The sequence below is a fragment of the Pezoporus flaviventris genome, unplaced genomic scaffold, assembly GCF_033815535.1.
Source record: "Pezoporus flaviventris isolate CSIRO_AGI_PZ_B2104156 unplaced genomic scaffold, CSIRO_AGI_Pfla_v1 ptg000066l, whole genome shotgun sequence".
NCBI lineage: Eukaryota > Metazoa > Chordata > Aves > Psittaciformes > Psittacidae > Pezoporus > Pezoporus flaviventris.
In genome coordinates this window covers 21,094,241-21,109,954 of record NW_026892614.1, presented here as the reverse complement: position 1 = coordinate 21,109,954, position 15,714 = coordinate 21,094,241, and the positions used below count along the sequence as shown (strand labels likewise).

General features: G+C 35.1%; 1 protein-coding gene across 11 annotated transcripts in view; it reads right to left on the bottom strand.

The window, feature by feature from the left end:
- STXBP5 (syntaxin binding protein 5) overlaps window positions 1-15,714 on the bottom strand; it is a 110,440-nt gene that overhangs the window by 53,654 nt on the left and 41,072 nt on the right. For all 11 annotated transcript variants that reach the window (XM_061471495.1, XM_061471498.1, XM_061471489.1 and 8 more), the window contains 3 exons: window positions 12,163-12,297; window positions 10,967-11,030; window positions 8,232-8,315 (listed from right to left, as the gene is read on the bottom strand). In XM_061471495.1, coding sequence (XP_061327479.1) covers window positions 8,232-8,315; window positions 10,967-11,030; window positions 12,163-12,297 — 283 coding nt within the window. The remainder of the gene's footprint in view (window positions 1-8,231; window positions 8,316-10,966; window positions 11,031-12,162; window positions 12,298-15,714) is intronic.

The following is a 15,714-nucleotide window of genomic DNA, read 5'->3' as shown; positions in this document are numbered from 1 at the left end:
GTTTGGTGCCATTTCTGTTTCCAGCATCTGCATTAGTACACAGAGACATCATGAAACCATTAGATGATGTTCAAAGGAATTTTAGTTATAGGATTAAAATATCAATAAGCAAAAATATAAAATATCAAAACCCCAAAGTACCTCTCTAATACCCAAAAGATGCAGAAGGAAGTATTACCTGCTGGAAGTATGGAACTGTGATATCAGTGCGAAGGTAGGTCTGCCTCATGATAAAGACATAACTAGGTAAACTTAAAGCAAGAACTTAATGTGTGAAAGCTTATGGGCTGTACGGGCTGTACAATGCCATCTTTTCAGTGGGTACCCTCAGCTGAGATTCTATCTGTAAGCAGGGTTTAGACTCACTCCAGTAAGTCAGGTACCTAAGGGTTGAGTAGTAGGGAATCTTAACTAGCAGTGAAAGCTTAGGCAGCACCCCTAGATGAAAAGCAAATCACACAAGACAGATCTAAGCTAGCTTTGCCTAAACTGATTATACACAGATCAGATCCTCACATTTCATAAAATTACACAGAAAATCCAGACAGTTTCCAGTAATATGATTGGAAGAATCCAGAGATTAAATGCCAGATAGAGGAAAATGACTACACAACATAAATTCAGACTCTCCAGTAGTAACTTTTCCAACTTAAAGTAGTAGAAGAGCTATCTATAAACTACAGATCAACTAAATTTTGTATTTCTTAGTGAATTTTAGTCTTGTTCCCTATGTAGTGTGGCATCACTACAGAATTTATTAGGATACTGATTCAGTGTACCAATATTCAATCTACACATATGTAGTTCAGAAACCTATACACTCACATGAAGTCTCAGAAACCTAAACACTCACATGAAGTCTCCTAGAGTCAAAGTGAAATAGACTTGCTCATCCTGCCTGTAAAATTAATTTTTATTTAGCAAATATAAGCACATAATATGAAAGATTTTTTGCATAAATATTGGAAATTCAGTGTTATTTACCAACGCAGTACCAAGCAAATCCAGGAATCAGTAAGCTTGAAAGCACAAAATTGGTAAAGCACAGGTTGCATTTCTAAAATCTACTTTCACTAAGAGAAGAAATTATCTATACTATTATGAGCAATACAATGTAACAAGTATGTTTTAAATACTCTCCCATGTGGAGACTAACCCTGACAATAATAAGCAGCTCATAGTGTAAATGGAACCATTTTTGATACACGTTTATATAAAAATGGGTCTTAAGAACCAAGAAGAAGGCAAGTTTCACAGAATGACGGGTAAATTGGAAAAAGGAACACTATCTTTTTCTTGAAAAATCAGGTCAAGAGGAAGGAAACCCAAAACCCCATGTTGAAACATCATTAATGCTTAAGAACATAAAAAGATCTGACAACTGAGCACAAAGGAGAAGGATGACTGCTATCACCTTCTGCAAGGAACCTGATGGGATGGAAAGAATGCTGAAAGAGAATAATAAGGCCTCTGGATTTATGGCTATTTATTGTCTAGTTTTATAGAGCATCTGGCTATGTTTAGCAATGCAGTTAAATATTATTTAAAGCATAACAAAAATAAATTTTATGTATTTTTAAAATAATCCAACTAACAATTCTGTGGGTTGAGTATGGTAATCTTTGGTGCAGAGCACTATCTTTAGCTACTACACACTTCATATCTTTTTATAAGGTTCAAAAATAAAGCCAAACCTGTAAGTCTGTAGAATAATCTCCAGTTTTACAACAGGCTAGCATATTTACAATGACAATTCAGTTACAACAAAAAAGTACAATAAGTTTAGGTGGCACTAGCTGGTCAGTATCGATAGCCTCAATCAGCAAAACAAAACTGGTAACTGAAAAATCACTGCAATACTCGAGAGCAAAAGTTTGGACATTTTTTCTGTGATTAATATTAGTGCTAGAATACAAAGGAAAGCACAACATCCAAGATAGAAAAATCAGGCAGAATCCACTGAGGCTGCAAATCTATATATAGCTTCTTCAACATTACAAAGCCCCTAGGAGTAATATATTTTCCAGTATTTTACAGAAAACTTACTGGTCAAGAATAAAACTTGCAGAGTTTTAACGATAGTTCTCACTTTGTTTTAAAACTTCACCTGGTACCCTTTTGGTACAATAACGCAGCAGTATGCTTAAATCATCTGGAGCCAATTCAACTGTATCTCAAATATTTTTATGGAATATACCACTGGTCATATGGATCCCAGAGAGACAATAATTCCCCATTACAAGATCATGGACCAGTACCACAGAGGAACGTTGCTGTTTTTAAGGCACAAGGCATTTATATCCTTAAGAAGAGTTGTCTGCACAGGTAATTCAACTCATGACCTCATTAACATTCCAAATCTTCCATTTATAAACATACACTGAATCCAGGGCATCTTTACAGGATCTTACACAGAAAATTCTTTATTAAAAACACCCCAACTTTACGCTTACTTAAATATAACTAAAGGTTTCTTATCAAGGGTATTCCTACTATCCCCTTCACTGTGATTCAAAGGTAGCTGTTCTGGAATATTTTCAAAACTTTTGAGACAGTTATGTATTTTCTAGGGGAAGGGCGGGGGTGTCAAGTCTTTTTTAAATAACAAATCCAGCATGATTGACTGTGCTATCCTGCTTAAGCCAAAGCTTAACCAGAAACATAGAAACTAACTACCCTAGAGAGTATTATGTGGAGACAAGCTGTGCACAAAGGAAGCCTCACTTTCACCAGCTGTTCCAGAAGGATTATCCTGTGTGGAAAAGTGACTGTCACACTGCATGCAAAGAAGGTGAACCCATCTGATTTTCAGAAGGAAATCTTGCAATGACTGCAACAGTTACCCGACGGAGACTGTAGGACTCCCTCACAATCACAAGTGAAGTGCAATCACAAATAAGAAACCTGAAGTCTGAGGAACAAAGTTAAAAGCATTTATATGCAGGTCTCCAGCAGAAATATCTTAAGTAGATCACTTGCTTTTAAAGAGATTAATGCACATTTACAACACTTTATGCAATTCAGTTTCACACCTGCAGCAGCTTGTCAATATGCCTAGAAATCACTATTATTTCTTGGTTCTTTGAAGAGGTACAAAAATCAGTAACTCTAAATACAACCTTACAATTTAATAGACAAGCTCATTAATAAAGACTCAAGTTTTGAGACTATTTTTCCCCACCAAGGGGATTTAACTGTTTCAATTAATGAAACAGCATATACATAAAATCCCTTTTCTTTCAATTTCTACAGACTTATTTTAGACTACTGCCAATACAGTTGCTACAACTCGGGGAAAAAAAAAAAAAAAAATCTATGTAAACTGGTTTGAGTTTTTTTTGTTTGCTTTGTTTTAAGTAATATGCACCTCCTCGCTTGCTTTTCAAGTGTAACACAATCTTTGGCAAAATGTTTCTGTACACTTTCCCACAGGAATGCACCACAATCATGGAAAATTCCCTTTATCAGTCTTTGGATTTGACAACAACCCTTTTCTCTTTTGTGCCATTAAGTGAACTTAAAGTATACTGTGCATGACTGGTAAGGTCCATGGTAAGAGATCAGTTATTCTGCAAACCACTGTTTACCGTAGCCTATTCAGATTTCACTATCTTATTATTATAGTCCTTCATTTCAATAGACAAAAGAAGTATTTTCTGGTGAACTTAAAAACAGCTGATGACACTCCTTTTCTGCAGGTTTACTAACATATTCAAAGCATGGATAGTAACTTGTGAGTACCTGTGCTAACTCTCTTGTCAATAGCCCAAGAAAGAAAGGGAAACAAATGCTGTAAAAGAAAAAGAATATAGCTACTGAGATTTAAACGGCAATATATCATGAAGATTGTTTTGATGCTATGAAATGGGCAAGTGCCTAATGAGTGCATCAACATGCTTCAGTTCCTGGCAAGTCACATATCAGCATTGCCTTTTTTTTTTTATTTGCTCTCTTCCTCTTAATCCCACAGGCTACTTTGACATGTTTTTAATGCTTTAAAATAATCCCTTATACTCAGCTGTGTACCAGAACATTGTGCCTAAAAATAGTCATCTATAATACATTTGCTGAGTTAATGCTACCAAAGCTTCCTTTAAATTGGAACAAAGTAATACTTGAAGAATGGACTGTACTTAAAAAAGCAGATCTAGTTTTCAGAAGTTGCACTTCAATTTTTTAGAGGAAAAAAACCACAACAAACCACCAAACAGTTGTTTAGTTTTTTTCCTCTCATGGCTGAAAATATGAGAAATGTTTGCTGCATAAAATGCATTACATATAAGAAATGCATAACTTTCTTAATCACCAATGTTTGAAAAAAAAAGGCTTAAGGCTATGAATAAAGAATTCATTCTGTTTTTCCACTGAGCTCGCCTAAGACAAAAGGGATGTTTTGAGGAAAAGGCTTCAAAGAAACTTTCTAGAGAGAAGTTAATTCACAACTGCAGTTCCATTATGTCACAGAAAATTTCCTCCAATTTCTCTGGAAAAGAATGCTACATTTGTGCATTCTCTTAACTAATTCTAAACATACAACATATCACTGTTGTAATAAAAAGCATACAGTACTGGAAGTTCAAGATCTCACTTGTAATACAGAAAAATCAAGAACAAATTATAATTAAATGCATCTTTTTGACCAAAGTTTTTCAACTCTGAAGTCAATATTACATGTTAAAAGAAAAAAACTAATATTAGTTTCACATGTGGACGAAAAGAAGATAGCAAGGTGAGGTCAAACTTATAATGGACACATATTAGGTTGCTTCTGCCTAGAACTGTCTACTAGTTACTCTTTTCTTGCTCAGAACCTAGGCTACTCATACCTTCCCTGAATCCTGCTCCATTTAGTCAACTTCCCTGGTTTGTGATTTTCCATTCTATTTTAAAATTCTACACAACCGAACTAGCCTGCCACTGAAAATTATTATTTGCTTATATTATACATTTATAGATATTTCATTTTTGGCTAATTATGTGAATTGCCAAGTTACTCAACTACAATGAACACGTTACCTTATTACCATAATTCCAGCAACACCAGTCAGTGTTTTTTACAGTATCAGTTAAGGTGTTACTTGCGTAGGACTCAAAACATTACCCACGTTTCTGCAGTAACATCTTTCAGCAAAATGCTAGTGAGAGTGCTTTTCTGCTAAGGAAGAGGCTCAAAATCCAGCAAAGATTTTATTATTTGGCAGTATTATTTCATTCTTGCAAAATGTAGTGAAAAAAACTCATGTTTCTTCTATGTTTCTTAACATTTACATTCACTTACTTGAATCTCTGCTAGTTGAAAAATCAGCAAAAACAGTGTATTTATATGGGCCACTAACTAACCAGCATTGATTGTAATACAATTAGAAAGATAACATTATAGAGTTGAATTTTAATTCCACTGACAAATCAAGGGAGATTTGCCATTTTTGCAGCTAAATACAAAACAGAGGCACTGGAGGATAAAATAAAATAAAATAAAATAAAACTAAAGCAGCAGTCCCAACTCACTTTGACTCACACTTAAAAGAGGATAAGATACGTGTATATATAGCATATGTGGAATAATCCACTTTCTGCAGCTTCCTATTAATTATCTTTTCTATATCTGACTGTTTCTGGACCAATGGCCTTGAGAGAAGATCCTATTACAGCACTCCACAATGGCACTTCTCGAGAAATGCCATTTTCAATTCTATTAGACTAAATAAATAATTTTATTTCTATGCCATTCAGGCCAGAATCCTGAAGAACTTGAAACTGCCTAACTGTATCAAATCCAAATTTGAAAAATGGGACAGTATTCTATTCTGCCTTCCCCATTAGAAGATTAGATCTAAATAACTTAATCATTGAAGAAGAAATCCCTTGTCATACATTGTTAAATGGGTAAGAACCAACAAATTATTACCGCATCCAGTAATTCTTTTCCCCAAAGATAGATTTTTCTTAAAGGGTAATCTGAACTCACAGAAAAAGCATACTTCAACTTTTAAGACATCAGTGGTCAGTATTTCCTTTTAAGCCATTTTATGCATGTTCTCACCAATGAGAATGAAGAAACTCACCAAGTTCAGTCTACAGGTCTTCACTTTTCTCTTCCTTTCCTATCTATTCCCAATTTATGATAATGAACATTCCTTTACTAAAAGATCTGACAAGAGACCTTACTTCTCCTCCAATAATAAAAAAACCCAAAACAACAACTGAACAACTAGATACATTCATTTATAAATCCTACGGGAAATCAAAGCTGAAACAGCTGAACTGTTCACTGCTGTGTGCAACCTCTCAAATCAGGGCCGGTTCAGAAAGATGACAAGTATGGAGTCAATTTTTAAGCAAAGAGACAACAAAATGTGAAGCAAAACAGAATAAGCAGCATAGTGTCTACCCTGGGTAAGCTTCTAGAAACTGCAATAAAGCTTTAATAAAGAACAGAGTTAGTCTACACAGGGATGAGTATGATATCTCAGGTAGAAGTCAATATGCTTTTTATAAAGGGAAGTTATATCCAACAAACATCTGAAAAATGTTAGCAAGCATGTGGCTAATGGAAACACCAATTAAGTTTTCCACAAGTCTTTCAACATCTCTCAAATGAAACTAAAACCAAACAGATTAAGATCCCTGAACAGATGAATAATTGGTCAAGCTAAAATAAAGACAGACTGGCAGTAATTGATCAGCTCAAGGCAATTGGTAGATACCCACAGGGATCTGTGCTGCTCAGTTTATTAATAAATAACTCAGGAAATAACAGTGGTAAGTCTGCTGACAGTACCAAAGCATATTCAAGGTAGAAATCAGGATTCCAGTGAAGAACTGCAGAAAGACTTGAAATTTTTATTGTCCAACTATCTAAGTGTGAAGCACTGTGTAAGTGCGATGAACTTAGAGCTGACAATTAACACTGAAGAGTGAGGTTCTAGTTTTATAGTAGGCTGTTCTAAGGAAGTATCTCCTTAATGCTTGCCACATCAAAAGGCTGATCCAGTATTAAGATCAAGAGAAAAAAAAAAAAAGTCATTATTCCACATTGTAAATTCAGTGCACCTACATCTTGAATATACTACACTGTAGTTTGTCTTTTATAAAACAAAGATGAAATAGAATGGTTAAGAGCAAGAAAAACATGAGGTATAAGAACTTTAGACTAGATAAGGATGGAGATACAATTAAGTTTATGAAACAAAATGACAGGGGGAATTAGATGCATGCAATGCAACTGGAAGATAGAAAACTGCTCTTTAAATAATATGCTCTGAGGCTTATACAGACATCTGAATAAGCCTCATTCAGCTCAGGCATTCTAACATAGCTCTGATGATCTGAGGCTTAAACCACTTCAGAGACTGTCCCTTCAAAGAAGCTCTTCAATGGTACAGCTAACACACAAGCATGAGTACTGAATCAGAACCACCACAAAACCCACAAAAATCCTGCCTTGTGAAAAAAGTTTAGTACAGAGCTAAGGAAGAAATACCTGCTGTGATACAAGAAACAGGCCTAGCTGGCACCCAACAATAAAACAGACATTTTACAATCAATGAAATATAATTGAGACTAATTTTATGTTATTTCAGATAAAATAAATCAACTTGCATGTGTTGTTGTTTTTTTTTGATCTCAGTCTTTCAAAAAGCCTACATTCTCTCAAGAAATATGCTTCAAAGAAATTAAGTGCCCTTCAATGCAACTTTTTTTAATCTCTCCCACTTTCATTTCAGACCCTGATCTTATTCTACAAGGAAACAGTGTATTTATAGAAATGGCCTAGTGAGACTATTTAGTAGCTTCTTTCCCCCCCAACTTTTCAGAATATGTGAGCGGTTCCAAATGACAGGAATTGCTAAACCGTCTTGTTTCAGCTTAAGACTCAAGCTCTTAATACAGGTGAAAGTCACACTACCCAGTAACAGGAAAAATATCTGAAAGCCAGACCCCCAAACTAGTAAAGAAATCCAATCCATGCCACCATTTATTGCTTTACAAACTTCAGCTCTGTGAGTTGAATTCTTCTTATTCAATCTGAAGCTCCTATTACTCTAACTCTATGGTTCTTTAAGAGAAAGCTTAAAGTACTTGAAATTTCAAAGACATATTTATTAAGCCAATGGTGACAGAAGCAGGAGGAGGAATTCAAACAAAGAAAAACATAGAAAAAAAAAAAAATCACTCTTAGATTGGGCAATTATATTCTCATAATAAGCAATGCAGGTGAAAAATGTTACCTCATCATGTGTGTATCTGTAATCTGCCTTCTTTGACTTCAGGTCCCATAACACCACTGTTCCAGACTCAAAGCCAATTAGAAGCTGCGATAATAAGCATATATATTAAGTCATTATATAATACTACATGTAGTAACTGCCAGTAGTTATAAAGAAAAAACTTAGAAGTGGTGAAAACAACTGACATTCATGCGAAATTAGGAAAGGAAAAAAAAACAAACCACACACACACACACACAAAAAAAAAAAAAAGAGAGAGAATGCATTCTTCTAAAGTGCTCTTGGAAATCCCCTTGAGTTCCAGGAAGTCTAACATAAAACTTAGGTAAGTGCAAGTATATTCCTTCCAGAATGAAAATGGGAGGTGGGGAATAGTGGTGGGAAAGACAACTTTATTGTGCATTTTCCTCATTGGAATTTGTTCTGCTTAGATGTTCTGGAAGAACACACTATGCTTCCCAAAGTTCTACGTAATAGTTCATTGCCTATAAAGGAGCTATGTAATATAAGCTTTCTCCAGATGTTAATCACAGTTGAGATAACTAAGGTTCTTGGTGTTCCTTTAGCTAGTTAAAAGGAGGAAAGCTAGAGAGAAATTAAATAAGATAATTTTCCAAATAATCTTTCTGCTAGAAGCAAGATTAAACCATTTCTGTAGGGAGTCAAGATTCAAACTGCTCATAATAATTGGTCTCAGACATTCCTGAGTATCTAAATTTGCTCTCCTACCTTAAGTGACACTTCTCTTAATGAAAACAAAACAAGGCCAACATAAGGTAGTAGTAACAGCACTGGCACTTGTTACATAGAAAGTGGCAATGCAGCTTCATCTCTCATAGCTGCTGGATCTACTGTGAGAGCTTTTCTTTCAGCAAAGCTGCTACAGGAGAAGCAGCTCTTAGCATTAAGCAGCATGACTTCATTCCCACTTCTTTTTTTCCCAGTATGGACAATAAAGAGGAGCAGCTGGATTCTGGGATTTACTTGCTGCTGAAACTGCCTATTTCCCATGAGAAAACAGAACTGTGCTGAGGAGTGTCCTCCATATTACAAGTTAGAAAACATTCTCTTCACACACATGGCACTGTAGTCAAACCTAGAGCTGTACCTAGACATTCTGCCCGGACAATCTTTTCAGCATATTAAATTTTTCAAAGAGTACAGTTATTTCCAGTATGAGATATAACACATGGCCATCTTAGAGATACTATATTTGGTCTATTTCAATGCTCTACAGCTACATCTACTAAAATACCCTAAAGATATTAGACATTTGATCTAGTCAAAGTGAAAGTTGGATTTTTTCCTCACTACAGTGTCATATATACTATTATTTTAAATTATTTTATCATAAGCCATATTTTATAATTCTTCTATTTAAACTTTAAACAGTAGAAATATCATGGTCACTGGAAGGCTAATAGCATGAACAAATTTTAAGAGTGAGTACACAGGACGCTCTTGCAACTGAACTTTTTTTTTTTCAGCAATGACTTATGAGAAACGAGATGAACGTAAGGTCAGATTCTAAAACACTGGCTAACAGACTGACTGATAAACCCAGTAATTCTTAAAGTTTAATTGACAATAATTTTGTATGGAGTGAGGGTGGAATACACCAGAATAAATTGATCATTTGCCTTCTCAAATTACCATAGCTTCATTGCATTCATACCCTAGGGTCTCTGATTCTGGAATGTGATTCAAACCCAGTTCTACAGAGAAAACCATTAGTTATGCACTTACACCACCGAGTTTCATCCCAAAGAAAAAACTACTCCTGAAATTTTCCTTGTTCGACTGAAACTTCAGGTGTCTAGGATACAGCCTTATAACCAGCATGCTATTAAAACATTCAAAGCTCTACTGAGATAATAGTATCATTCCCTCTCCAATTTTACCCCCTACTAAAATGGAGGAGCTTTTCACTAAATGAAAAGAAAACAAACAAACAAAATTCTCCTGTGTATGTGGAACAATAGTAAACAAAATTATTTTCTCTCTCCTTGAAGATTCTTCACAAGTGGGACTTCAAAACCCCAGGGTATTTCTGAGAAGCTGCACTGACCAAAAAAATCCTCTCAATTTAATTCAACCACTTATGCCCGATTAATCTAAAGTAGAGTCATTAATGAGAATCAGTTTAAAGTGGTATCAAGGTCTCTCTGTTTAAGTTATAAGCATACTTTTGTTAGGAGTCTGTACACTTTTGGGAAACATACATCTAAGGCTGCTGTTTTCAGATCCTTCCTTTGTATTTTGCTCTACTCCTACTGTCAAAATTAAGGAACACCCCTTCTGCTTACACGTCAATGTGGACCATGGGATGTGAAGAAAAGTAGACCCCACAAGAAACACCCATGAGCATTTTAAAGTTTATATAATTCCCATCAAACTATTTTTGCACTCAGGTTATGACTGTTTTTTGATAACATCTTAATTTTTACCATAAAGTTCCTTAATTTTGTTTTCATTAATTTCTGCAATTAAGCACTTTCACCTGTGTTTTCAAATGTTTCTGGTTACAAGATGAATTCAATTATTCTATCACTGTGTCCTACAGTCATGTCTGTACCTTGTTGCATATTTTCAGAGCTTAAAAACTTGATTTAGCCTTTATATTTTCAACATTGTCCTCACCTACTTAATCCTTCCTTAAAAAGCACTGGTATGTATACTTCAAAGAGAAACTCTTGCTTGAAAAATGTACTGAATAGTATTTAAGCACATCCTACCTTTCCTTCATCCATTGGATTGTCACTAATGTGCACAATAGGTCCTGGGTGAGATTTGGATGACCTAAACAAGAAATATTTCCATTTAATAGAATTAAAATAAATTAAAAAACAAACAAACAAAACCCAACACCAAAATGAAAACCAAAACAACATTCCACTGCCAAAAACTTCATCTCATAGTAATGGCAAGTAATACATATGCTGTAGATATCGACTCCATCTAAAGAAGTTATTGACATTTCACCATGGAGTCACTTTTATCTTCAAGCCCATAAATACTTCCTTAGTTCCTGGCTTTTTTTTTAATAAGAAGGAAAGACTTATTTACCACTTATTTACAACACAGAACAAAACTGCCATTAGCTTTACAATATCTAAATGTCTGTTGTTACAGAATTGACACAGCTGGATAAAGTATTTTTTTTTAATGCTGAAAACCAAGTCTTTCCATTATTCAGAAACCGCCTAAACTGTGCATTGTTAACACAGTTAGGACATTATGTTGACTTAGCTATTGAAGAAGATGGACCAAAGAGCTATGTTTGTTTGAACAGCTTTTGGGAACTGATGGAATTCTTGTATGTTTAGAAGATAGACGTAACATTCCAGAAACAAATTAAGAGCACAAGAACAGCAGCACACAAGTATATATTTTCTCCCATGAACCACTGTATTTGCACACGCAATTACTAAAAAAGGAGGAGCAATGACAATAGCTGTAAAATATACTTTGCTGTTGGAACAGGTCTATTTAAATTTAATTTTCAGCACGCAATTTTATATTCTGAGTGATCCAGCCCTCTTACAATGTGTATTTCTATATCTTGCTCTTTAACCCCAAAAACGTAGTAGTGACATGGTTGCCCAAGTACCAGTCACATCATATTTTAACATACATTGTTTTTCCAGTTCTTTATCACCACAGAATTATTTTTTGTCTATTTTTATATCTATTCCAGTCACCATGATAAAATAGTGTTATGGGCAGAAACATACATGCTAACATTAAAACTTCATATTTATGAGAATAAAAAGTTTATGTGACTGTTTATGTGTTTTGATCATGTATTTGCTGAAGTGAGACTAAGATTGAGGCCACTCTGGGTAACAATGACATTTCTGCCATTGACGTTAATAACATCTAGGACACTTCTGTTCCCTCCCCTCAACAGACAATGCTTCATTAAACTCACAGTTCAATGGCTTTATTCCACATGATGACATAGCCTGAGAGAGTAAATGATTCCACATTGACAATATGAATGTTTCCTCTTTCGGTGCCCACATACAGCCATTTACTTTGGAAAGGCAGATGACAAAATGTTATCCTAAAAGAGAAGGCCATAAAAAAAAAAAAAAATTAAATAATACTTTTTTAGATATCCTACACTTCAAGGCCTATGTTGCCAAAAGGCAGAAGAAAGGCAATAAGCAAACAGGAAGAAATAAGACAAGCTACAGGTAGAGAAAATTAGCAAAGCCAGTGTGTGACAAAATGAAGAGATACACAGACAATGTAAAAATTCAGAGTAAAACAAAAAATAGAAACCAAGGTATTCTAAATCTAGCAAGCCATTCAGCCACCTTTGAAAATTATCACATTGAACGTGTTTGTGCAAGATTGCTGTCATTTTAAACTTAAAATACAGTACTCCTACGCTATAATCCATAAATGTCCCTTTGAAATCTATCTAATTTCAAGTTTTAAAGAACAAAACATTTTTAAAGTAGCCTAACGCAGATTAAGGTGGTTTCAAGTGAGGAGACAAAGGCAGAAAATAAAGCATAAGAAACATAAGATACGTAAGTATTCCCTAAAAAGTAAACCTAAACCCAATCCTAAACAATTACAAAAATAAAAGTAGCTTAATCTGGGGGCTATTTTACTTAAATAATGTTTTAATATTCTGCCTTAGAGTCTTCTCCTCTTCTAGAAAGAATTACCTGAACAAAATCCAAAAGCCAATAAAGGTTTCTACCACCACAAAAATTCTTTTGACCATATTTACAGTGCAAGTGTTATTTGAAAGCTTGGTTATTACTGTCTTCTTGGGTCCTGCTTATCATTTGCTACTTCTTCAAAATTTATAAGGAAAAAGTGTTGTAGTAACTGAAGTTTTTGAAGTACCTGATTTTTTTAATACAACAGAAACACTAACTAGAAATTAGAGTCTAGAAACTTTCTGGAAACTGTAAACTCCAAACCATTTTAACCTGACAGATTCCAATAATGAAAGAAATTGCCAAACTACTTGTACTATCAAACTTGGGCATTCATAAATGTTGCAGAGATAAAGTAAAATAATTATTCAATGGAAATTGTTCTGTCAGCTTTAATCCTTAGCTTTACAAACTTTTTGTTCTTGTTTTCTCCCAGTTGGGCTCCCTTCTTGCCAAACCCATGCATCATTTCACAAGCCTCTTAGTAAGTATTTATGCAAAGAACAGCTTTAGACCCTCTGCACTCGATGCTGTATATGCGCACTCAAACTCAGCACAAAAGCAAAGGCTTACAGCAGCAATGAAAAAATTGCTAATGGCTGAAAAGATCTTAGCTTATATTACAGGTTTCGAAAGTTAAGGCTTCTGTAGTAATACTACCCGGATTCAAAGTGTGCCACTTTTTATATCATCAATTTCTTTCTAGTTAGGGAATGCAGTTTGTTCAAGCACATATTTGATTTCTCCATTTTCTAAGTTTCTTGACTGATTGTGCTTGAATATTTAAGCCAAAAGGCTGCACCAACATTTTTTATTTATGTTTCACAGAAGAAGTACTATATGCAAGACTTAAAATGCTCTTCCAACTCATTGAACTTACAAAGGTTGTAATATTTTTACTAGGCATACCAATCTGCAAACATTACAGGTTAAAGACTGAAGTGTTCCCAACATCCTGACAAAAATATTTTATTGTAAGCTAAATCACACACTTCCTAGGGAGGCACCAAAACTTTACTGCCCAGTAACAGAACTCTCCCACTATGAGCAGGTAATGGGGATGAGGAAAGGTAACCAGCATGAAAACATAAACCCTCAGTATTCTGCAACACCACAGGGTTTGTTTTTTTTGTGCCAGCACTACATGTGCCAGAAGCAGCTGGCACACAGATCAGCTGGATCTAAAAATGTGTCCTAGCAGCCAGAAATAATATCCAGGAGCAGGGTCATGGGCCTATCCGTCTTGATCTGTGAGTTAATATTGTCAGTTACAGCTGTCCAACACTTTCATTATAAAACCAAAGCTAATCCACTTCATTTAAAGGTGGGTAAAAATATAACTTGGGGCTGCAACTTCAAGTACTATGGCAAAAGGGTAATATTTTGAGTGCCCAACTCCTCAATGTTCTTTGATACTATTCTTAAATGTGCAGCCATATTCAATTTGCTGTCTCCTCTATGCAAGTGAGATTAATTTTGTCAAGAATGCTCTGTTGAAAATTGGACTGAGGATTAAAGGGATTCAAACTCGTTTTGCAGGAATGGAAACAAAAGGTCAGGGTCTTCTTGGTGGTGAGGCAGTACTTGCTTATTTGACTCTTGGCCAAGGATAGCTTATTTTTCCTCTGAAAAATGCTTTTTTTCTTTCAGGAAAAAAAAAAAGTTTTTTTCTTTCAGAAACCTATTTTTCTGTCACCACAAGATTAGAATAACATACTCCATCCATAACATATTTTAAGATGAACAGAAGTGGAAGCTGCCATATAATGCTCAGGGCATTTTTACAGGTCAGGGATTCTTCCTCTCTCCCTATGCTCATATGGATACATACTTACATGTGGAAAAATAAAATCGTGTCAGGAACAGATCAAAAAGACTACAGCCAACCCATATAAGAAATTTTTTGAATTCTTTCTTGCACACAACCCCCAGCTGGCTGAAAACAATGTATCAGTTAAAGCAGAGCACCATAAGTTTTCTCATGTACTAAACCATTCTGGCCAACTATTATGAAAAATAGACCAGTTTGGTGCATCTAAAGAAAAGAGACAGCCTAGGACTGTTTAAGCCAGTGATCACAGAAAGCGGCCTTCTGCAGGCAGCTCTTTCATGGAGCAACTGATTCCTCATGTAATTGCCAAAGAAACTTCAGCTAGCTCAGTACATATAGCATATTTTGTGGAGTGGACTGAACTTTGAGCAAAATCCAAGTATTGTGCAACAGCCCTATGCCAAGAATTTCACTTCCCCATACCTGTACACACACACACAAAAAAATCCCTTTATAGAAAAAAAAGCAGTGCCTTAAAGAGATTTTTGTGCTTTAATCTGAAATCTACAGTATGATTTTAATACATGGTAACATCAGTGATAAAACGAGGTATTGTTATGCAACAGTCAAAGTAGTTCTAAACTCAAGCTGTACTTTTCCCCAAGCATAAAATCTTCCTCCTCATTGCATACATATTTGCAAAACTACTCCTTTACCTGCTGCCCCCTTCCAAAAATAAAACAAAACCCCAAAACCAAACCAACAACAAAACAATCCCCTAAAATAAAATAAATAAAAAAACACTTTCATTTCTGTGAAATGGATTTGTAAGAGTTCAAGAAAACAAAACAATATACAAAAACCACAGTGGCGCACACAGAGTAGGAAGCACTGATAAAAGAAAAACCCTCACAAATATTACCTGTTCTTACTATAATTAAAATATAATTTGTGCTATTGCGTATGGGAGAGTATTAGCGACAGAAGAGTCTTTAAGAAGCCATATGTAAACCTACAGAAAGGATTTCCTCTT